The 22517-nt window shown below is 53.4% G+C and overlaps 1 protein-coding gene across 2 annotated transcripts; it reads right to left on the reverse strand.

Moving 5' to 3' along the window:
* Nucleotides 1-1350: 1350 nt before the first annotated feature.
* Nucleotides 1351-19392, reverse strand: GLIPR2 (GLI pathogenesis related 2). Of its 2 annotated transcripts, XM_044779227.2 has the most exons (5): nt 19244-19392; nt 10978-11086; nt 10532-10635; nt 8558-8635; nt 1351-2888 (listed from the first exon to the last, which is right to left on the reverse strand). In XM_044779227.2, exons 1-5 carry the CDS (start codon nt 19254-19256, stop codon nt 2728-2730), a joined length of 465 nt encoding a protein of 154 aa, XP_044635162.1. In that variant the 5' UTR covers nt 19257-19392; the 3' UTR covers nt 1351-2727. The 2 variants fall into 2 exon arrangements, with proteins under 2 accessions (XP_044635162.1, XP_044635163.1); XM_044779228.2 differs by lacking the exons at nt 8558-8635; nt 10532-10635 and having other exon boundaries at nt 2683-2888.
* Nucleotides 19393-22517: the final 3125 nt, after the last annotated feature.

A 22517-nucleotide genomic window follows, 5' to 3' on the forward strand; every position in this document is an offset into this window, starting at 1 on the left:
TTAAGAGAGGCTGGCAGACTTTACCTCCTGGAGCCTCCCTACCCAGGGCTAGGGGATGGGTGGGTCAGGCCCCGCTGCTTCGCTGCTCCTTTGTCCCCACACCCTTCAGCCTTGGGGACATTTTGGTGGAGGAGGTGGCTGTGCCCTTGTTTTTGTTTTAAGCCCCAAAAGACTAGAGCAGGAAGGTCTCTCATCAGATGCTTCCATCTAATAAGAAAGTTGGGCCTAGGGGGTGTCACGATGACCTGAAAGGGTCCAGTAGACCTAACTCCATGTACCAGACCTTGTACAGCTGGACAAATTGGGGCCCAGAGAGGGGAAGGGGCTTGCTCAACTTGGAGTGCACAGAACTAGGGCTTGGAGCCGAGGTTCCTGACGCCTTTCTCTGCAATCCGGCTGCAAAGGAGAGCTGGCAATCTGGCTTGTCCTCTGCTCTTGTTGAACTTGTGGGAGTTGCCGTCTTTAAGAAATCCATTAAAGAAGTGAGAGTAGTGTCCACCTGCTCAGCCAGCTTTGTTGTCAGGCTTTTCTTTAGCCTGGAAAGTTCCCTTGGTCAGCTTTTTCCTTACTCCAGCCAACTGAGGAAACAGACTCTGGCCTAAAGAGGCTGGCTGCATGTCAGTGTCCACCACCTGGTGATGTATGTGTGTACCGGGTGGAGAGTGTCTCTAGGAGCCACCAGGAAGTTGACTGGTCAGAGTCCCTGTTGCACCTGGTGGCTGCCCAGGTGTGGCCAGAAAAGGACCTCAGCCCAAGGCCTCAGCTAGGTGTCTTTACCCCATCCATCCTCAGCTTCCTGCCCAGCTCAGCATTTTCTCATGGCGACTGCTTAGAGGGGCCCCCAATATTCTAACCTCCTGGAAACCATCAGTTGATATCAACTTGCTGGGAGGCCTGAAGAAAATGAGGGGCATGTTTGAATGAACACAGATTCGGCCTGGAACTAGCACTCTCAGGATCAGCCTCTTAGTGTCTGCGCCTCTTCTGTCCCTCTAACTGGGTTTCTCACTTCTGTTTACGTCCAGCTCATAACTTGGCCTGCATCGAGCTTTGGCTTGCCATGGCCCAAATTCAAATTCATGGCATCCTGATTTTTTCAGTTCCACTGGTAAATTCTCTCCGTATTTCTTAGCTCAAATTCCTGATCCATGGCCCGCCCAGGAATGGGCTGCCCTTGGATCATGTGTCCACTTTAGTCCAATCAGCTGTGTGATGGTAGGTCGTATGGTTTAAAACATAGAGAGGTTGGAGGTATTCAGAAGCTTGAATTACCTAACACAAGAACTCAGCGTTATGGATTACCTTAGTCACCAATTAAGAGTCTGGCACGAATTACATGGGAGGAAGATATCACAGAAAAGAAAGATTTTATTGTGGTTTTAGTCAATATCCCTGGGTGAAATGACGGGCACAGCAGGCGACTGTGTTCACAGTGCAACATCCACCTTCAGGAAGCATCTCTCAAAGACTGGCCGCTCAGACTCCTGTTTTAAGCTGGCAACCCCCTAACTCCCGACCCCGCTGCCTTCCCACCGGGACACGCCATAGTTTCAGGGACACTCCGCTTGGTATCTGGGTTGGTCCCTCCCACAAGGACCATGTGAAATTGTTATTCAGGGGAACTCTGTGCAGTTTGAGGCAAAACACAGAACTAAATTAGTGACTCTAAGCCCCCACATGGGGTGTCTCCCTGGAACATTTGGGCCTGTCACACACCCAGGGAAGAGCAGCAGCACAGCTGCAGCCACAGCTGCCAGGGCCAGGCCTGGGCTCCCGCCCTGTGTGCAGGGGGGAGGGCTGAAGCTGGAGGGCTTCCTCTGGGGCCCAGAGTGAGCTCACCCTCCCTCCTACGCTCTCTGACTTCATCTGTCCAAGGCTGCTTGGCCAAGAGCCCAGGCGTGTAAGGGGCTCCCTCCCAGAACAGGCCCTGGGGCCACCTAGAAGAGGAGGGGGAGGCGTGTATTTCTGGCCTAGCCCAGCTCCTCAGAAACCAGGGGGGCATGCTGAGCTCTCAAATGCCAGAGGAGTTTCAGACAAAAGGGTGGGGGGCAAGGGGTGGCGGTGGTACTTTGCTATTTAAAGGCAGAAAAATGCGAGGAAGTAATGCTTTTTTCTCCATCTGTTCTTTGGCAATCCCATTAGAGAATTCCAGGAGGCATGCAGATGACATCAGGTCTCACAACTGAGAAATCTCAATCATTCTGTGAAATAGAGCCCCTGCCTGCCCCATGTTTCTGACAGAAATTGCCTTTATATTTACATGTTTAAAGCCGTATTTTGTGTCACATTTAAATGAGAGTTTGATTTTTTTAAATATCTACCAAAAATAGATTACAATGCACGAAGATCACATAGAATGAACTTCACTTCTTAGCATCACAAACATGTGGAATACAAAAGGCCCAAGGATGGGTATTATAAGTAAGAAAGGTATAAAAGAAGTTTGCTTAGAAAATAACAAAAAACGTTTAAAAATTGATTTTTACCCCCAAAGTCCAAATAATTCTGGTGTAGGTAACCATTAGGGTAAAGCCTTCATATGCTTATTCCTTTGATAAGAGTGAGTTCATCCAGAACTGTATATCCAAGCATGTGTGCAAGAGACACACGCATCACACACACAAGCACACACACCCACAGGGACAGGCACACAGCTGAGTTTCTGTTGTTCTAGGCACTTCATATCTATGTTCTTAAGTTTGCTACCGTCCCATTACATTTGACAAATTACTTCTTTGGAGGCAGGACATTTTCTTCGAAGAAGCCCTGGTTGACAACATTCCCTGCTGGGAAGTATCTGGCAACCACGAAGGAGGACCCGTCACTGGCAGATGCCTTCCCCACTCCCATCTTCTTTGTATTCTTCCACACCATGGCTGTGAAGTGTCCTGTAGGGGAACAGGGCGGGGAGGGGTGGGAGAGGGAAACAGGCTAGTTAGCAGAGCCTGGAGAAGGATGGTTTAAGGGGTTCTTGAACCCCTGCACCATCTTGCCAGGCTCAGGGAAGCTTAATGTTCACAGACCCCAGTCAGAAGAAAGAAACACAAAACATGCCAACTGCCTGACTTTCTGAAGCCTCAGATCCCGTCAGTCACCCACATGGACCCTACTCACCTCACCACTTTCTGATGCCCAAAGGTTTCATGCTCTCCCACAGATCACGACAAAGCCCAGTGACCCCAATAATCAGGAGGCCACCCTACCTGGCACCTGCCTCCACCCCTCCCCACACACTGTACTCTTCAAGGTCACCAACCATCTCCATGTTCCTCCCCAGTGGTCACTTTTTGTCTTCATCTTACTCGACAGCTCAGGAACATTTAATAGCGTGGACTCCTTCCCTTTTCAAAGCACTCTTCTTTTTGGTTTCCACGATGCCGCCCTCGCTTGGCATTCTTCCCGTCTCACTGCCTCTTCCTCCTCCTCTTCTATCTCACTGGTAAATGTCTGAGGACCTGCATTTCCCCAGACTCAATTCTGGGCTCTCCTTTCTTTTCTTGCTGAACTCTTTGGGCAATTTCATCTCTCCCTGGCTCCCAAATTGATTCCTCCTGCCCGAATCTCTCCTCTGTGTTCCAGACAAGGCTACTTACTCAACATCTCCACTTGGATGACTCATAGGCATCTCCACTCTAATCCCACTCTTGATTTTGGTCCCCCCAGAGTTACTCCTCTCTCTTCTCTCCCATTTCCATGAACGGTGCCTCTACACACTGTCCTAGGGCTTGGCCTGCATTCCTCCCTCTCTCTCATTTTCCCCACAACAACCTATCATTCAGTCCTGAAGAATCTAACTCCAAAATACATCTCAAGTCCATCCACTCCCCAAACCTTAGATGCTCAATAAATATCTGATGAGGAAAGAAAGAGACAGAGAGAAGGAGGAAGGAGAAAAATCATGATCAGAGTAGCCAAGCTTCCCACAGGGTGGTTAAGAAAGAGAGGGTAACCACTTTACACCCTGTAGGATGGATATTATTTTTAAAAAAAACAAAAACGGAAAATAACAAATGTGAGGATGTGGAGAAACTGGAACCCTTGTGCAATAGTGATGGGAATGGAAAATGGTGCCACCACTGTGGAAGACAGGACGGTGGTTCCTCAAAAATTAAACATCAAATTACCATACGATCCAGTAATCCCACGTCTAGGTATATACCCAAAGGAATTGAAAGCAGGGACTCAGATATTTGTACACTTACGTTCACAGTAGCATTATTCACAACAGCCAGAAGGGACCAAATGTCCATTGATAGATGAGTGAGTAAACAAAATGTTGTATACAAACACAATGGAACATTATTCAGCCTTAAAAAGGAAGAAAATTCTGATGCATGCTACAACATGGATGAACCTTGAGGACATTATGCTAAGTGAAATAAGCCAGACACAAAAGGACAAATATTGTATGAGTCCACTTATATAGGATACCTAGAATAGTCCAATTCATAGAGACAGAAAGTAGAATAGTAGTTACTTGCGGGGGACGGGCGAGGGGGTTATTGTTTGACGGGTTCAGAGTTTCAATTTGGGATAACGAAAAAGAAGTTCATGAGATGGACGGTAGTAATAGTTGCACAACAATATGAATGTACTTAATCCCACCTGAACTATATGCTTAAAAATGGTGAAAATGGTACATTTTATGTTAAGTACATTTTACCACAAAATGAAAGAAAGAGGAAAAGAGAGAGAGGCTCGCCTCCACACTCTGCCCATCCTTCAGGGAAGAGACAAAGTCACATCCCCTACTGTGTCTCATATATGGTAAGGACTGAATAAATGTTTACTCATTAAACTGTATTTTTTCCCCTACAGTTGAACTCCATTTTTATCATTTTTCAACTTAGGTATAGTTTATTTCTTTGTCTTCATCTACAAAAGATCTGAGGTTACTAAATTCTTTATGAAAATAGCCAAACATGAACCCTAAGAAATCAGCAGAGCTGATGTGATACCATCAAGGCAAGAATGAAAAAAAACAAACCCCAAGTACAATTATGCATCTTCAGCACTTATCATTTCCCAATAAACTCTGATTTTCACCTTAGAATAAAGGAGAAACACTTCTTGCTAATTCATTCTTTTGAGTCACAGCTCCGGGCTTCTGGCAGCTTTGCCAGGTGACCCTGCTTCTACAGGCTGCCTTTTCATTAAGGCTTGAGCCCTTCTTCTTTTCTTTTTTTTGGGGGGGAGGAAGATTAGCCCTGAGCTAACTGCTGCCAATCCTCTTTTTGCTGAGGAAGACTGGCCCTGAGCTAACATCCATGCCCATCTTCCTCTACTTTATATGTGGGACGCCTACCACAGCATGGCGTGCCAAGCAGTGCCATGTCCACACCCAGGATCTGAACCAGTGAACCCCGGGCTGCCGAAGCGGAACGTGCGCACTTAACCGCTGTGCCACCGGGCCGGCACCTGAGCCCTTTCTCATATTAGCCTTTTCTCTTAAGGGATCAAATGCTTTGGCCATTGACCCACCCACTCTCTCTGTTGCCTAGGCAGGGAAGAGCTGCCATTTATCCATTGGTGGCCAAGGAAATGATTACAAACACAAGGTGACTATCGGCAGCATGAATGTCTGTGGGAAGCCTTTCCAAACAGAGGAGACTCAGTCATCTTTCTTCTGGCCGGGGAGGTTTCTGTCGGCACAGAGATCACTAAGTATGGGTCTTTAAAGATGAATCAAAGGACACAACTTCCTTAGCAACCATCACATACACATTGATTTCTAACCCTAGACTACTACCACAGCTTCCTTCTTTTTCTTTCTTTCCTAACAGGAGCACATCCTCTTTCCAGCCATGGACCCATACTTCCTAGAATATATCTTTGAAAAACACATTAAATAAGTTACAGTATATCGTTGCGAGGGAATAATGTGCAACAGTCAGAAGAATGAGACAGCTCTTTTTGTGTTGATGTAGAACAATCTTGCCAATCTGCTGTGTGAAGAACACAAGTATAAGACAGATCCTACATCTGACATCAGAACATAACAAATGGAGAAAGAGAACATACACACGTGAATGCTGGTGTACGCTCAGAACAAGCCCAGGATGAGGCACAGGAAACGGGTTGGGCGGGAGAGTGCTGGAGGCCGGGAAAGGCCTGTATACAGCTTGCAAATTTCATGTCATGTAAAAGCATTACTTATTCAGAATCAACAAACAAACCGACTCGTTAAGGGCCGCCTGGTGGCACAGCGGTTAAGTGTGCACATTCCGCTTCTTGGCGGCCTGGGGTTCGCTGGTTCGGATTCCGGGTGCGGACATGGCACCGCTTGGCACGCCATGCTGTGGTAGGTGTCCCATATATAAAGTAGAGGGGGATGGGCATGGATGTTAGCTCAGGGCCAGGCTTCCTCAGCAAAAAGAGGAGGATTGGCGGTAGTTAGCTCAGGGCTAATCTTCCTCAAAAAAAAAAAAAAAAAACCTGATTCGTTAAAATAGAATATAACAAAGGAATTGCAAGAAACCGTTTCCCTCCACTCAGCACAGAGCACAGAACTGCGTCCTTCATCATGAGATGCTGACCCGGGGTGGGGTGGGGATAGAGTATAAGATATTTCAAAGGCCTGTTCACCTACAACATGGACCCAGGGAATCCCTGAACGGGGCAGCAAGAAGAGCTTCGGGGGAGGCTGAGGCATGGGGGATGGGCCTGAGGATCTCTAAGGGTCTCACAAGCCCTCAGTATACCACCAGCCAAAACTGTGCTCACCTCCTAGGATCAGGCTCTGTCTGTCCCCAGGCATTGCCGACTGGCACCTGGGATGGCAGAGGGGCTAGTTGCTCTGAAGTTTTCCTCTTTACAGGTGGGAGATGTGGGGCAATGGGTGGAACAGGAGGTCAGTGACCCTGGACAGTTGGATCCCATTCCTAGCTCTGACACTTGCGAGAGTCCCACCTTGGAGCAGGGGCCATGGAAAAAGTGTCAGATCAAGGATAGAAGGTATAAAAGAAGTTTCTTCTCCTTTCTGGGTCTCAGTTTCTTCCTCTGCCAAATGGGTGGAATAAATGTCCTGTCTTCAAATGGTGCTGCGAGGCTTACGTGGCCATGGATGCGGAGGTGCTTTATAACTGTCAAGTGCTGTGCACAGATGAGCAATGCTAGTAACTTGCTCTGACACATGTCTCATTGCTCATGAATCTTGCTTATGGGAAAAGCAAATGCAGATGCTATGAAATAAAACACCCTCTGCACATGGGAGGAAGACGAGGCTCTGCGGTGCATCCTCAGTCACCGGGCGGGGCTCTTACTGCTCCCACCCTCCCCGCTCAGATTTAACCGCCACGGGACCATCAGTTCTCACTCAGGGCCCTGACAGCAGCCTCCTCATCGTCGTGGGCCTGCTGTGCCAAGAGGTAAACGCTTCAGCAGACGCTCTGCCTCCCCCTGGTCCTGCCCACACGGCTGCAAGAACCCCTGCCCAAAAGGCTGCGCAGCAAACAAACCACAGGAAATGGTGACTGGTTCAGAGAACGTGTCCCTTCCTACTTCTGAAGAAGCCTCCAGGGGTGGGAGGCTAGGAGTGGCCCCACCATGGGGGGATGGGGGGAGGGCAGAGAATCCCCTTTCCAGTTTCCCAGTGCCTTCTGGTCGGAGAAACTCATGGCCCCTTCCAACCATCCTGGGCCCCAGGCGGATCCAAGTGGGGTCTGACGCAAGACAGCAGCCTGGGGCGGCCTGGGGAGGGGCAAAAGGGAGCCCTGAGCTCAGGGCAGCTGCTGGCCAAATGTTTGCTGGTCACCGTGGAGGCCTGGGGGAAAGGCTGGATGGACCCACAGGTGGCCCTCCCTGCATCTAAGCACCAGTTCTCAGAATGGCCTGTAGAGGCCACCAGCTTGTCCCTCTCCCTCAGGGACAGGGAAAGACAAGAAGTAGACCCAAGGTCCCACGATTAATAGTGCCAGAGCTGAGACTAGATCCAGGCTTTTTGCATTCTAAGCTCTCTGAACCACCAACTAGACCATAAAGGGGAAGCCAGAATGCCTGGGAGGCCCTGAGGCGTGGGTCATGCAGGAAGGATGTGGGGGTGAGAAGGGAGGAGGGAGTTAAGACCAGGAGAAGAGTGAGCAGCTTGGCCCTTTTCCTGACGGCCCCAGGGAGCCACTGGCAGTTTACTCAGGAGAGCAACACAGGCAGAGAGCGCTTTAGAATATCCTGGCTGCTGAGGAGGAGGCTGGACGGAGCCGAGCAAGAGTAGAAGCAGGGGAGCAGCTAAGAGGCTGAGGCACCGCTTCTGGAGCAGAGACACAGCCGCCTGGAAAACCCACAGCCCCCTTAGGACACTCGCCAGTTATCTGAAGGACTCTGAGCTGGGGGGCAGGAACCAGCAGCTTGTGTGCTTAGATGGACGGGGGTGTGTGTGTGTGTGTGTGTGTTGGGGGAAAGAGAGTTTTTCCTCTTGGGCAAAATCAAGCCAGAAAAGTATGGAAGGAGTAAAACAGGAAGGAAATGATTGCTTTTCAGAGGGTTAGTTCCTCTCCGAGGTTAGACGCCCCAACTGCAGCCCCACCCAGGGCCAGGCCCCTGCTGTGACCCCGCCACTCACCAGTCCCGGAGGTGAAGCCAGGCTGCTGGAAGTTGTAGTTCTTGATTTCACTGTACCATCTATCAGCGACCTCCTTTCCTGTGTGGAAGAGACACTGTTTAAACTCAACAGCAAAGTCAACCCACTCGATTCCTTCCACCTTCTCCCATGAACCCCGAACCTCCCATCGCACAACTGGACGTCTGAAGAAACACCAACGAGCTGAAACAGGGACTCCTGCCCAACAGCGTATCCAGCTTGGAGAGAGGTCCTTGTTGGGGGTTGGGAAGAGCCCTGGTCTGGGGTCAGGGGACCTGCATCTGTGTCCCCGCCCTGCCACTAAATCGCTGTGTAATCCTGGGCAAGGCCTTCCTCTCGCTGGGCCGCTGTACAAGACGGGTGAACGCAACGTACTCCAAGGGCTTCTGATGATGCTCTGAGCTTCCGGGAGACTCTGGCCTATCCCACCCCAAGTCGGGCGCCTGAAAATATCCACAGGAGGAAAGGCAATCCGGCTGGTGGGCCAGGGTCTCCACTGCAGGCAGAAGGGTCCTCACCTGGAGCATCCACTGGCCCAGCAGGTGTTGACAGGAGAAAACCCACAGCATCTCCCCGGGAGCTGCTGATCTCAGGGCCAGAGCCAGGAGCCTCTGACCTCAGGGCGAAAGTCTGCAACCTCAGCGTGTGCACATTGTCCCCTGGGGCTCTTGTTAAATGCAGATTCTGCCTTCAGCAGGTCTAGAGTGGAGCCTATGAGTCTGCCTTTCTAACAAGCTCCCAGATGCTGCTGCTGGTCTGTGGACCACACCTTGAGTAGCAAGGCCTCAGAGAACAGTGGCTACACACTGGCATCACCTGGGCAGCATTTCAATTACTGATGCCTGGGGCCCGCCACAGACTAAGTGTATCAGTGTCTCTGGAGGAGGGACCCAGGCATTGATATTTTTCAAAAGCTCCACAAAAGATCCCGATGTGCAGCCAGTGTGGGGAACACTGCCTTAGAAACCGCCTCCCCAGTCTTCTTCTGTAGAGAGGGAGAAACTGGGGCCAGAGAGGGGAGGACCGGCTCCAGGTTCCACAGGGAGCCAGCGCAAGGCTGGGATGGAACCATGGCTCATGCAAGCTTCTTCCCATCCCTCTCCCCTCTCCTGGGCCCACTCAGGCCCACGGCCTCGCCCTGGGGAGGGGGCTGCAGGCTGCAGGCTCCTGCCTGCCTCGGGAGCATGCGCACACCTCGCCTGAGGGCTGCCGCGCTGGGGAAACCCAGAGGGCCCTCGCCCCAGGAACTCCCAGGAATGTGCGGCCCCGGAGGGAGGACTCACTCTCCCGCTGGGATTGGAGAAAGCTTCCGAGAGCAATGCAGCTGTCTCCAGCATTTTTCCTGAAAAGCCACAACAGCCCTGTCAGGGCCAGGAAGCTCAAGAAAGTTTGGTCAGTGTGGTGGGATCAGCATTCCAGGCTGCAACCCTCGATGGTGGAGTTATCTTCCCCATTATTTTTTTTCTAACATGGACAAAGCTTTATTGTGCTTTTTCTGATGATAAATGTTAAGAGACCAGCACTGAGGAGGGAGGGAGGGAGGGAAGAAAGGAAGGAGGGACAATGTGAAGGAAGGAAAATTTTTCTGTAGCTGGGGCTACTTCAGCGCCCACAGGGTGAGGCTGAGCCTCTGTGTAGAAACCGTCAGTCCCCCACCCCCTCTCCTCAGCTGAGAGCTCTTCCGAAAGTGGGGGCTGGGCAGCCTGACTCATCTCTGTGTCCTGGGTGCCCAGCACAGGCCTGGCCCTGAGCCAGCCATCAGAGGCCTTGTGGAGAAGTGCAGTCAGGCCCTGGGAGCATGGGAACGCTGGGCTTCCTTTCTCTTTCTGGGCCTGTGGCTGAGCCTCGGCAGCACCATGGCTACACCACGAGGGCGCTGAGGCCAGGAGGGGCCTGATGCCCGGTGTCCTCCGCTCAGCTCGGGCAGACAGGAGGGGAGCCGGGGAAGCGACCCACCTGTCTGATCATAGGATGCCCATGCCAGGTTCTCTCCACACTGGCCCCGGCTGGACTCCGGGCTGTGCTTGAGGATCCTCGTGCTGGCCAGGGCCTCTGAATACCTGCCGGAGGCCACGGAGCTTCTCAGAGCCGGCATGGCCCCAGGAAGCCCCAAAGTGTGAACCCTCCACTGTGGGGCTGGGCTTCCTTCCCGGCCTGGGCTCCCCGAGGCCATCAGGAGCGTTGCATCAGCATCTCTTCTGAGCCCCAACAGCCCCAGTTTACAGAGGAGCAAACTGAGGGTCCAAGGAACAAAGGGACCCGCCTCAGTAAGCGGCAGAGTATTATTTAAGCCTGGCTTATCTGCCCCCAAAAGCCACGTCCCTCCAGCCCCCAGGGCCCCTCCGTGACTGCAGCCGCAGCACCGCGAGGGCCTGAGGCGCCCCAGGGCCTCGGGCACTCACTGCTGAGCCTCCCGGTTGAGCTTCTTGCAGAGCTTCAGCGGGGGCACGCCATGCTGCCGCCGGTACTCGTTGTGGGCCTTCAGGACCTCGTCATTAAACTGCTTGGAAGCTGCAATGATTTCAAAGCGGAGAATGTCTCAGGACAGAGAAAAGACCCACCAGAAGGATGACAGCAGGCTTCAAAGGGACGCCCAGCTCACACCCCAGGCCCCACGGACAGGCTGCTGCTCGCCTTCAGCACCCCAGCCAGAGGGGCCACCGTGACGCCCTGCTCCCCACCTTTGCCCATCCTGTCTCCATCCCTGGTGGCACCCTCTGCATCTCTGCACGGCCACACCCCATGGATTACGCTGGGCTGCATGGGCCACTTCAGGGATGTGGGTCTTTATCCAAGGCAATGGAAGCCACTGAATGGGAGCAGGGGAGTGAGCTGATGGGGTCTGTGCTTCTGAAAGACCCTCTGACTGCTGAGTGGAGGACATGCTGGAGGTGCAGAGCAGATGCTGGGGGGCTGGACACCTCAGACTGGACCTATGGTGTGTCGGGGGGACTGCAAAGGGCTAGAGGTGGGAGCCCAGAGACAACAAGCCTGGCTGAGGTGGAGAGGTGCCCACACTGGTCTGGAGAAACCAAGAAGACAGAGGCACAGATGCAGAAAAGAGGACCAGGGCCGGGCAGCCCTTTCACCCCAGAGGCTGCAGTGACCCAGAAAGGAGGCTCCTTCCCCTGCCTCAGCCAGATCCTCTAGGGCTCCTGAGCCTTCACACCAAATCCCACTGGGCCTCTGAGGGAGCTCGAGGGGAAGCCCAGGGCTGGCCCTCAAGGGGCTTTGGGCCCGATGCAGGCCCAGCAGAGGGGAGGGCTCCTGCAGCTCTGGCCAGCCATGCTCCAGCTGTCCAAGGGCATTCCGATAAATTGAGGAGGGAGCAGCACTGACCTCGAGGACTCTGGGACCCTGCGGGGAGGGCCAATGAGGTCCAGTCACAGTAATAAGGGGGGCACAGGGATGTGGCGGGGCGGTGTGGGACTGAATGCCAGGATCTGAGAGCTTTGGGCTGACAGGCAGAGATGGGAGACGCTGTGAACACAGGTGCGGAGGTGAAAACCCTGGCGAGGTAACTGGGCACAAGGCGGAGGACCGAGCCACAACCTGAAGCCGTCAGGTCTTTGTGGCCAAGAGACAGGCCTTGTTGGTACAGAGACAAGGATTTCAGGTGTACTGGAGGGAGGAGGAAAGGGAAGGTACTGTTTAATGGCTACAGAGTTTCAGATTTACAAGATGGAAAGTTCTGGAGATCTGTTTCATGACAATGTGAGTATACTTAACATTACTGAACTGTATAGTTAAAAATGGTTAAGACAGTACATTTTATGTCATGTGTTTTTACCACAATAATAAAAAAGGGATTTTGGGTTTGGCATGTTAATGTAGTGTTTGGGATAACGAGGTCACAGAGGCCTCTAAAGAATCTCAGGTGGAAGTGGCGGGAGCCATAGTGACTCCTGGGAACCAGAGAAGCGACTCACTGAGGCATGCTAAGGAGTCAGGTGGCCTAGGGGCCAGAAACCCAGGAGCTCCTAGGTGATGCGTGCTTGCCCTGCACGAGCCAGGGTCCCACTGGGATGCTTCCCCCAGCCCACCCCCACCTCATGTGAGAGGCAGTGACAATCTAAGTGTGTTCAGAGGTGGTGACGATGTGGAGAAGGGGCTGGAAATGGGGTCTGATAAGGAACAGCTGCAAGTACTGGGTATGCTCCTCCTGGAGAAGGTCAGACTTTGGGAGACATAGGGGAGGCCCCTGATGAATTCTGGGACCACAACAGGGCAAAGCTCAGACTGGTGGGTGGGAAGGGCAGGATGGCAGATTCCAGCTCAGCCTAAGAAAGAGATTTCTCTCCATCAAAGCTTTCTGAAGACTGCAAGCGCTATCTCACGAGGTAGTGAGCTCTCCAGCACTGGGGGAATACGAGCAGGTGACTCATCTCAGAAGGATTCAGGCACTGGAGGCCCAGTCAGATGACCTTCAAGCCCCTCCAATCCTGAGATCCCGTAAGGTCCCTCAAGGTGGCGGTGGGAGGAGACAAGATGAACAGCTGGCCCGGGACTTCTAGGAGCTCAGGCTTCTCTAAGGAGACAGAGTGATCGAGATGCGTGTGTGGACGGACAGGGCAGGGCTGGGTGCACCCAGGCAGGTGGTGGAGGGTCCCCATCCGAGTGACAGGTGTGGCCAGGCCCATCTGAATGTCCCTCCCAGCTCCATGTCCCAGGCAGGCCGTGGAGGGACCCCACGGGAGACGCATGGGACTGAATGGCATGGGCAATGGGAACCACATGTGTCTGGGGGAAGGCTCCCTGGAGGAGGTGTTCCTGGATCAGGAGGCATGAAGTGAGGAGGCAAAGGACACTGAAAGGGCCAGGGTGGATGGGATCTGGGTACCCCAGGGCTGTGGGGAGGAGGTGGAGATAGGGTAGTGGGGGTAGCTAAGGCGAAGCCAGTTTAGAGGCAGCCCTGAGTGTCGGGGTCAGGCTGCAGTGGACCCCACAGTGCTGTGGGCCTTGCAGTCCCCTTGGCAGAGAGGGACCTAAAAGGCTGCTAGAAACTAGGTCACTGCACTCCCAGAATGTGGGAAGTAAAGAGAAACAAAAGTGAAAGTTCCTGTGGCCAACCTAAGCTCAGAAGACAAACTGGTCACGGTCCCCAACAGGGCCAGCTCCCAGGAAGTTCCCAACAGGGTTCCAGGAAGGGGTCAGGAGGACTCCGGTAATCTGGAGAGGAGCTCTCTCTCCCCACCCTCGCTGGGAGGCAGGGGGCCCCAACCGAGCCACACTCAGGCTGGGCCGGGAGTCCCCTCCCACCAGGGCAGCCACTGCCAGCCCAGATGGCTCCTCCGGGCAGGGCCTCAGCCTCAGGGAGGCAAGATATCACTGGTGACCACACCCAGCAAGAGGCACACACCCTCCTGGAGAGAAACCCAAGAATACAGATAAACATCAGGAAAAAAAGTCAAAATCCACCCATCCCCACATTAGGCAGGGAGAGGCTCTCGCCACCCCACAGTGGGGGAAGGTAGGAGTGGTGTCCTCATTTTGTAGGAGGGTAAACTGAGGCTGAGAGAGGTCATACAGCCTCAGGGGGTCAGCCCAGAATGAGGGAGATCTTTCTTCTGCTTGCTGGCCAATCATTTCCAGGGGCTGGGCCTGTGCACGATCTTAATTACTTCTCACCACCTTTTGTGACAGCTTCCACTACTGCACCCATTTTTTGGATGAGGAAACTGAGGATCAAGAAGGGAAGTAACCTGCCCACATCCACTCAACTGGTCCAGGGGTAGGCCCCTCAGGAGACCCTGTCCTTAACCCCACACCACCCCCAAGGGTCATGAGACAAAGGACACCACCGAGAAGAGACAGAGGGGTCACCGGACCTGGGAGGAGGGTGAGGCCCAGCGAGGTTGGCAGCTGCCTTCAGATCTCTGAGGGGAAAGAAGAGGAGGAAGGAAGAGGAGAAAAGGACTAAGATTCCTCATGAGCCTCCTCCGTGCCAAGCCCGCTATGGACAGACCTGCCTGAGGGGCCCCAGAGGAAACTCAGGGGCTGTGGGGCAGAAGTGAGAGGCAGCAGATTAGAGGTTTAAGATTAGAGCTGCCGGAAGGTGGCAGGAGTTCCTGGGCATGGCTCCCTGTGCTACGAGAAGGCAGCGCGGGCTCTGCGGGGGAGACCCCAGGCAGCTTAGGTGGCGCTTAACTTAAAGGCCATTTGGGGCGGGGCTTTCAACTGCTGAGGGGGTCTTTCTTCCCTGCCACCCCCCAGCTTTGGCTGGGACAGGCTCCGCCATCAGCATCCATCCTCTTCTGAGGCCTCCCAGAGCCCAGCCTGACTCACTTCTCTCCCCTCCAGACTCCCCACCAAGAAGCCCAGGACATCAGGGGCCAGGGCAGGAACTGTGGGCAGGCCCCTTCTGTCCCTTGGCAAGAGGCTGGAAAGCGACCTGGTCCCACCTTGGGGCACAGCTGTTTTTGCTAGTTTTTCAGAAAGGAAGAATAAAAAGTTGCCAAAAAAAAAAAAACCCAGAGCGAGCTCCAGATGAGCAGCCCCTGCTCGTTCAGCCTGGGCTGCGGGAGGTTCCAGAGGCGAAGCCCAGCCCTGCCTCCTCCTGGCCGGCGATCCTGGGAATTCAAAGGATCAATCTTTAAATGCTTCAGAACAGTTCTGGAACACAGTGAACAGTTACGAAATGTCCACTATAATCATCATCGTCACTACAGGGTGGAGACCCTTTAGTCTCTGGCCTTAGGAGAAAGTGCCCTGTCAGACCCCCCACCCCGATTTTAACGGGGGCAGGGCTGCGGGTATTTAAGTTGGTCTTTGATGACATCTTTTCGCACCTCTGAGCTGGATTATTTGCTGAGTGAAGGAGTGTGAGAACAAATGAACGAGGTTCTCCCACCTGCACTGGGGAGGCACTAGGACAGACACCTTCTCATTACAGATGAGGACACTTGGGTCTTTGGGAGGACATGTGAATTGCCCAAGGTCACGTTAGAGCCAGATCTAAGAATGTCCGTCCCTTCACCCCTCTCCTCCCCAAATCTCAGACGCTTTCCACTTTCCACACATCTTCCTCTCCCTAAGCAAGAAGGACAGTCAATGAAGAGTCGCTCAATTGCTTACAGGAACAAGGGTGTCCCAGGGAATTTGCCCCAGGCTGCCCCTTGCAGACAGACAGGAGTTGATGAAGACAGAAGGAGCCAGGGCAGGGAGGTACTTGCTCCGGCCAGCAGAGAGGCTGTCCATTCTCCAGCCCTGCCTGCTGCTCCACTAGGCCTGCGACAGCTAGTCGCAGACACTAGGGCCGGCCTCTCTGGGCCCGCTTCCGCTTCTGCGTGCGAAGGAATAATGGCATCTGTGGTTTTCCAAATACCTTCACAGCAGGGAAACCCTTTCTTTGAACTTTTCTTTTTTTCAATAAAATCAACAGATGAAAATGGAACTGCTGACCTGACCCAGCCCACGCCACCTCCCCCTGCAGAGGTGTGAGGGTCCCACTCAGCAGAAAGTGCCTGGGCTAGCTGGTCCCTAAAGGCCCTTCTGCTCTGATATCCCCTGATGCTGGGACATACGGCAAGGGGGACACTAAGATTCTCAGGGGAGTCCAGGCTGAGAAGCAGGCGAGGAGCGGGTGGCAAGTGGTTGGTGTGGTAGCGGGGAGTACACACAGCTGGGAAGCCAGAGAGCTGTGTGCCAATCCCAGCTCGTCCACTCACTGGTCAGTGTGAGCTTGGCAAGGCACCCAACCTCTCTCGGTCTATAAAATGGAGAACTGCCTTGCAGGACTGCTGCAAAAGTTGGTAACATATATCAAATACGTAGCTCCAAGTCCGGCGCACAGCAGGAGCTGAATAATTGGCGGTCGCTGTCACTGAGGACTAGAGGCTTTCACTGAGCCCAAGGCCATTGCCCTTCACTGCCCCATGACACCTGCTGCAAACTGAAGCCCTAAGGGAAATCAGGGCTAGGACAGGACCTGGGAGTCTCTGAACACGGGGCAAGCGTCTTCTGGAATTTAAGCTGTGTCAGTTGTGTGACACTTTTTCAGCAATGCCCATGATCCACAGCAGCTCTGGAGTATATGTGAGGTTAAAGGTTAAAAAGAGACTGTCTCCTATGCAGTGATGAGGAAACTGAGGCCCAGAAAAGGCAGGGACTGGCGTCTCCGATGGTCTTTATGGAACTACATAGAGCCCTGGGTGGCTACACGTGTGTGGGTGCTCCCCGCCCTGCGGTGCAGACAACCTCAGGCTGGTGGCCTGGAACTTCAAGATGGGGCCTGGGTCACCCAGAATAGTCACTTTTTCTTGGGGACCCTTAGGGGAGCCAGACACTGTCCTGGGGGCTCACACTCTTTGGGGAAGACAAATAAAATGCATGTGGCTAGGAGGGAGATAGGCCTTGGCCAGCAACTGGAAAGTCCCTGGGTATGGGGGGCTGGGGAGCACCTGCCTGAACCAGCTTTAAATCTGCTTTCTGCCACTGTCCCCCTCCTCTCAAACTTGCCCCACTCTGCATCTTCAGTCCTAGAAAGCATCACCACCATCCTGCATCCAGACTCACACCACTGACCCTTCCCTCTCATTCACAATAAGTTGGTCACAAAGTCTGCTCAAGGCTACCATCTCGAAATCCATCCTCTCTAGTCCCTCAGATGCCTCTGTCATCTCTTGCCTGGAGTCACAGCAGCAGCCTTCCTATGACCCCCCACCTTTACCCTCTCCCCATCTGATCCACCCTCCTCCCTGGCACAGCTCTGGTCCTGCCACTTTCAGATCGATGCCTTTCAATGGCACCCCAGGTACCATGGATAAAGTCGCAATTTCCAAGGCCCTCTAGGATCTGAACGCCTCCTCCAGGAGCCTTCCGTGGGCCCCCTGCAGAGATCTCTCCCTCCCCTGAGCTCTACCACTCTTCACTTGCACCATCTGGGGGCTTGGACCACTTTTCACCTCTTCCTGGAGCCACGTGGTGCCTTTCTGTCCCCTCAGTCGGCTTAACGATTTATTTCACCATCAGATGCATGATCCTGAGGCCAGGGGCCACGCCCTCCACAGCCCTGGTCCACAGCTTGGTACAGAGCTGACAAATGGAGGAATGAAGGAAGAAAGGGAGGGAGGAAGGGATGGATGGATAGACGGATGAACAGAGAGAAGGATGAGAACACAGCTGAGTACTGGCAGTTCTGGAAAACTGTTTCTTAGGGAAGAAGCCAGAAACAACTGATTAAAATGTAACTTTAGAGAATTTGTGGATGTTCCCCTAACCTACAGAGAAAGGAGCTGGTTTCTCGAAATGCTCTCTCACACCTGCCATGCTCTTGCCCCACCACCAGCCTTCATCCAGTTCTTTAACTACATGACTCCTTACATCACCCTTCCATACTGCGAAGGACCCTGGATCATATGGGCCACCCTCACTGTACATGAGAGGAAGCTGAGGCACAGAGACGGAAAAAGCCTTGCTCAAAATCACACAGCAAGTCATTGGCAAAGCCAGTGCTGAAAGCCAGACCTATGACTACAGATAAGGTAGGTTGGGACCAGTGTCAGGGAAAGCCACATACTCGCAACACTGGTGCCTCGTGAGACCAGATCTTGGAGGACAGATTCAAGAAGGGACCCAGCCTCGTCCACCTGAGGCTGACAGCCGCAACCTCCCCTGAAGCAGGACTTCCGGACTCTGCTCTGCAGCTGCTCTTTAAGCCTCCTGTGAGGCAGGAATTACGCTGAGATAGACAGGGCCCTGGACGTCAGGAGTGAGGTGAGTATGGGAAACAGGTCTACGGTTGGGTAGTGTCCCAAGCTGACCGCTGGGCGGGCCGCCACAAAGAAGACACCAGGTGGGCCGGTCCCTCTCGAGGGAGGGGTAAAGCAGCGGGGGACTCCCAGGTCAGGAGCTGAGCCTGTAAGGACCGGGAGGATTTTCAATCTAAGGAGCGGGGGGCGATGAGCCCTGGGAAATGGAAGCCAGCGGAAGGCACCAGTGTGCCAGCCGCAGGACAGCTGAATGGAGGAGGAAGCAAAGTAGGACCACTAACTCTCAGGGGGCCCCCAGGAGGAGCTAAGGAGTGTGTACTCTTTCACCTGTAGACAGTGGATGGAAGGCGTTAGAAAGTGACAGGAGGGAATCTGCATTCACCGTGACACCCACAGTGCTGAGGATGGGCGGGGAGAGGCAAGAGAGAACGTGGAAGCGGAGTCTGTACCCGGTGGAGCCTGACTGAGCCTGGCACACAGCCTGGCACAAAGGGGGCGCTCAGGGGAGGAGGGAGAAGGACAGAAGAAAAGGATGCTCAGAGCTGTCCCTAGGAGGGTTAGTTGGGGCAAGCTGCTTTGCAGCCAGAGATGCTGTCACAGTTTGGTAGCTTTTTCCAACTCTAACTCTGTTCTCCTGAAACAAAGCAAAAGCCACGCCTTGGCGGGACGCTGAGCGCTCACCCCTCAGCGCCGGGAAGCCCTCCCTGACGCAATCTCTGGCCCGCAGACAGGGGGACCCTCCCTCGGTCTCGCCTTCCCTCCCTCTCTCCCGGCCGCCTGCGGCCACCCGGCTTCCTGGCTGCCCCGGAAACTGCCCGCGCCTCGCCTCCGGGCGCCTCGCCCGCGCGCCCCCAGCCCGCACCCGGGGGTCCCGCGGCGCCGCCGGAGCCCTGTCCCCGCGCGGAGGCGCCGCCGCGTGCCCCGGGCTCCCTCGCCCGCCCGCCGGCCCGGGGCTCACCTGACTTGCCCATGGCCCGCTCGCACGCTCCTGCCGCCGCTGCTCCCGCCGCGCCGCGCTCCCCTGTCGTCCCCGCGCCGCCCGCGAGCCGAGGAGGAGCCGGCGGCCGCAGCCCCTCCCCCGGCGCCGCCCGGCCCCCGCCTTATAAGGCCGCGGCCGCTGCAGGCGGAGGCGCCCGGGGCCACGCCGCCGGCTGCCTGGAGGAGACGCCCGGGGCCCCGCGCGCCTCCCCGCCCTCCTCCGGAGGACTTGCCCCGCGAAGGGACCCCAGCGACTGCCCAGGGCTCCCGGGTGCGGGCGGGGAACCGGGACCTCCCGGATCTCCGCCCCGAGCGGTCCCCTCTCGGGACGCGGATGGCCGGGGGAGGTGAGGGGTGCATAGGGAAGCCCGCGCCTGCCACTCGGTTCCCGGTAACTCAGCGGCTGACGCGCTGCGAGGACCGCGGAGCTCACTGTCGCCGCGCGAGGGACGATTCCGGCCGGTGTCACCAGTGGTCGGTGTTCTCCCGGCCTCGGCCTGACGCAAAGCACCTCAGGCCCCGAGTGTGCCTTTTCCTCTCCCCAGCGGCCCCGGGCTCTGAAGGGCATCTGCGTCCTCTGCCCAGGCCACACCCTCTGGTGCGAGGCCGGCTGGAGCTGGGCTCTCCCTCCGCTCCCGCGGGCCGCCCCGGGAGACTCCTGCCGCCCCGTCCTGACCTGTCTGCTTGCCCCTCACTGCCTGTCACACCAAGCTAAACCCCCGCCTCCGGAGTATGGCCCCAGACCTGTCTCCTCAACTCCCTGCTTCATCCCATGCTCCAGCCGAACTAGACTTCTTGAGGTTTCCCAAACGTGTTCTGAGATGCCCCACCTCCTTGCCTTTGCTCAGGCTGTTCCCTCAGCCTGGGGTGCTGGCCCTTCTCTTCCCTTCAAGTCCTCCCCATCCCTCAGGGCCTAGGAGTCCCTTCAACTCCAGAGGTCCTACCTTTCCCGACCTTGGGGGCAGTGGTCGGTGCCACCTGGCACTGGCAAGACTTGGTCCCAGCCGTGGCCCCACCCGTGTGAGAAGAGCCCTTGCATGAAGGGGTAGCAGGACTCCTGTGTGGGCCTGCCCAGGGGAGCTCCTGACTGCCGAAGGGGCTCAGGAAACCCTCATGGAAGGAAGCAAATTTTAAAACCTTTCAATAAATGTGGACTGAAGGAACCGACTTGCTGATTATAAAGGTAGAATTTGCAATACCAAGGGCTTCAAAAGTCCAGGAGGGCAACAGCAGGGCTGGGCACTGCCCTTTCTACTCCCTCCATGTCAGACAAGTCCTTTCAGACCGTGCCAGAGTGCCCTGAGAACTTAACTGCTGAGCCACTGGGCTGGCCCCAAATATTCAGACTTAAAGTAAACTGTGAAAAATTCCTGAAAGTAGAAACTGTTCAGTCAAATTTTCTGAACATAATATAATAGAACTAAAACTTAGTAACTAAAGGTTAACTGAAAAATTGTGACCCACTTAAAAAATTGTTGAAAATCCCAAGTAGAGCACTGAAGGGGGAAATCAAAGCAGATGCTTAGAGATGGGTGACAATTAGAACACGCGGTCAAGAGCACGGGGCAGGGACTTGAAGTCTTGGGGCCCCAGATCCAGTGCTGGCGCTGCTGCTCCCTGACTGGGATTCCAGTCATGGGCTTGAAATGAAGGTGGTAAGACCTATCTTAGGGGGTTTTTATTTCTAGATTAAATGAGACGATAATTAAAAAATATTGTTTAAACATCACTTACTTTTGTGTGTAGAATATTTTGCAGTCATAATTTAGATATGTAAAGAGGTGACTGTTTCTCTGTATAGATCAAGCTCAAATTCTGCTGATGGTAGAAAACTTGTGCATTGAAGAAAACTCCACTAAGTTACACTACTTTAGTCTCTTGGAGCTAAATATTCAAGCAATCCAGAATCTTTCCCAGCCCCTCTGCACTTCTGGGCCAACTCCTCCAGACTCAGATTCTTCGGCAGGAGCATCTGTTGGACTAAGCCTGGGTCACATGCCTTCACACAAGCTTTCAGAAAGAGAGCAGAGGAATGTCTTCACCCCTTCAGCTTCCATAGTTAAGTACAAGATCTTTTACACTCAAATAGAGACTTCTCCACATGCCGAGCAGCCAAAACCCAGCAAATGTCTCCCCTCTCTCCCTTTTCAGAAAGGGGAATTTTGTTTCTCTCTTACATCTGTTTCCCCAGAATGTTCTACACTCCATGACTCAGCCATTCTCAGTGTCTAAGCTCTTACATCATTATGAGTTCTTCCCCAAACTATGGCTTAAGATACAACTATGCTTTAAGCCCTTCAGGCTTTGGCTCTTGATCTGCAGAGGTTTTTGGAATAAAAAATTCATTGTAATAGCTTAATGTATGGAAGGCCATGGCAACTAGAAAAGTGGGGGAAAGAAAAACCTTGGCAGAAAAATCTCCTTATTTTATCCTCTTATACTCTCTTTATTGTTGTTGTTAGAAAATGTATTGGATGCAGCCAAAGCTGTACTTAGAGGAAAATACACAGCATGAGAAATATGAGCATAAGCTTTGAGTTAGTCCTGGGTTCAAAATATCCCTGCTCTGCTACTTACCAGCCATGTGACCATGGAGAAATTATTTAATCTCCTCAATCCTTAGTTGCATCAGCTGTAAATAGTGTTAATAATACTATTTGCCTCATAGAGAGATTGTGAGAATTGCATGAGATAATTCATTTAAAACACTTGCTACTATGCTTGCGTGAAAGGAATCCTTGGACAATCTTGAGAAAGTGATCCAGGAATCTTCTTGGTCATTCTTGGCCACTTGTCACATGACAGTTCTTCCAGTGGGAACTGTCAGTAAAAGGGCATGGTACACAAAGGCTCAACCCTCTCTAATCCCAGGAGATAATAGACATAAGATATAACCGAGCATGGAGTGTTTGCTAGATTTTACATTTTGCTGATTTGTAGTATAATAGTCCTGTTAATATACAGACCAAGTTCATCACTCAGTGCTCCAAATGAGAAAGAAAATCTGTAGTTAGATGACATCACTGTCAATCTTGGATAAGCAAGAGGAAGGTAGGAAAGCAGAAGGGAGAGAAGTAGTCACCAGGTCATGTCCATGGAGCTAAAGCGTTGATGAGCCTCTGATTGACCCCCTTCCTAAGAGAAGGGGCTCATTTGACTCTCTGTCCAGGGCTTGGAAACCAGGAAGGAGAGAAGCTTCACCATCAAAGGGTGGAGAAAATGTATAGATAGTCACTTATTGTTACTTAATACTT

This window comes from Equus asinus, chromosome 10 (assembly GCF_041296235.1).
Source record: "Equus asinus isolate D_3611 breed Donkey chromosome 10, EquAss-T2T_v2, whole genome shotgun sequence".
In the NCBI taxonomy this organism is placed as follows: domain Eukaryota; kingdom Metazoa; phylum Chordata; class Mammalia; order Perissodactyla; family Equidae; genus Equus; species Equus asinus.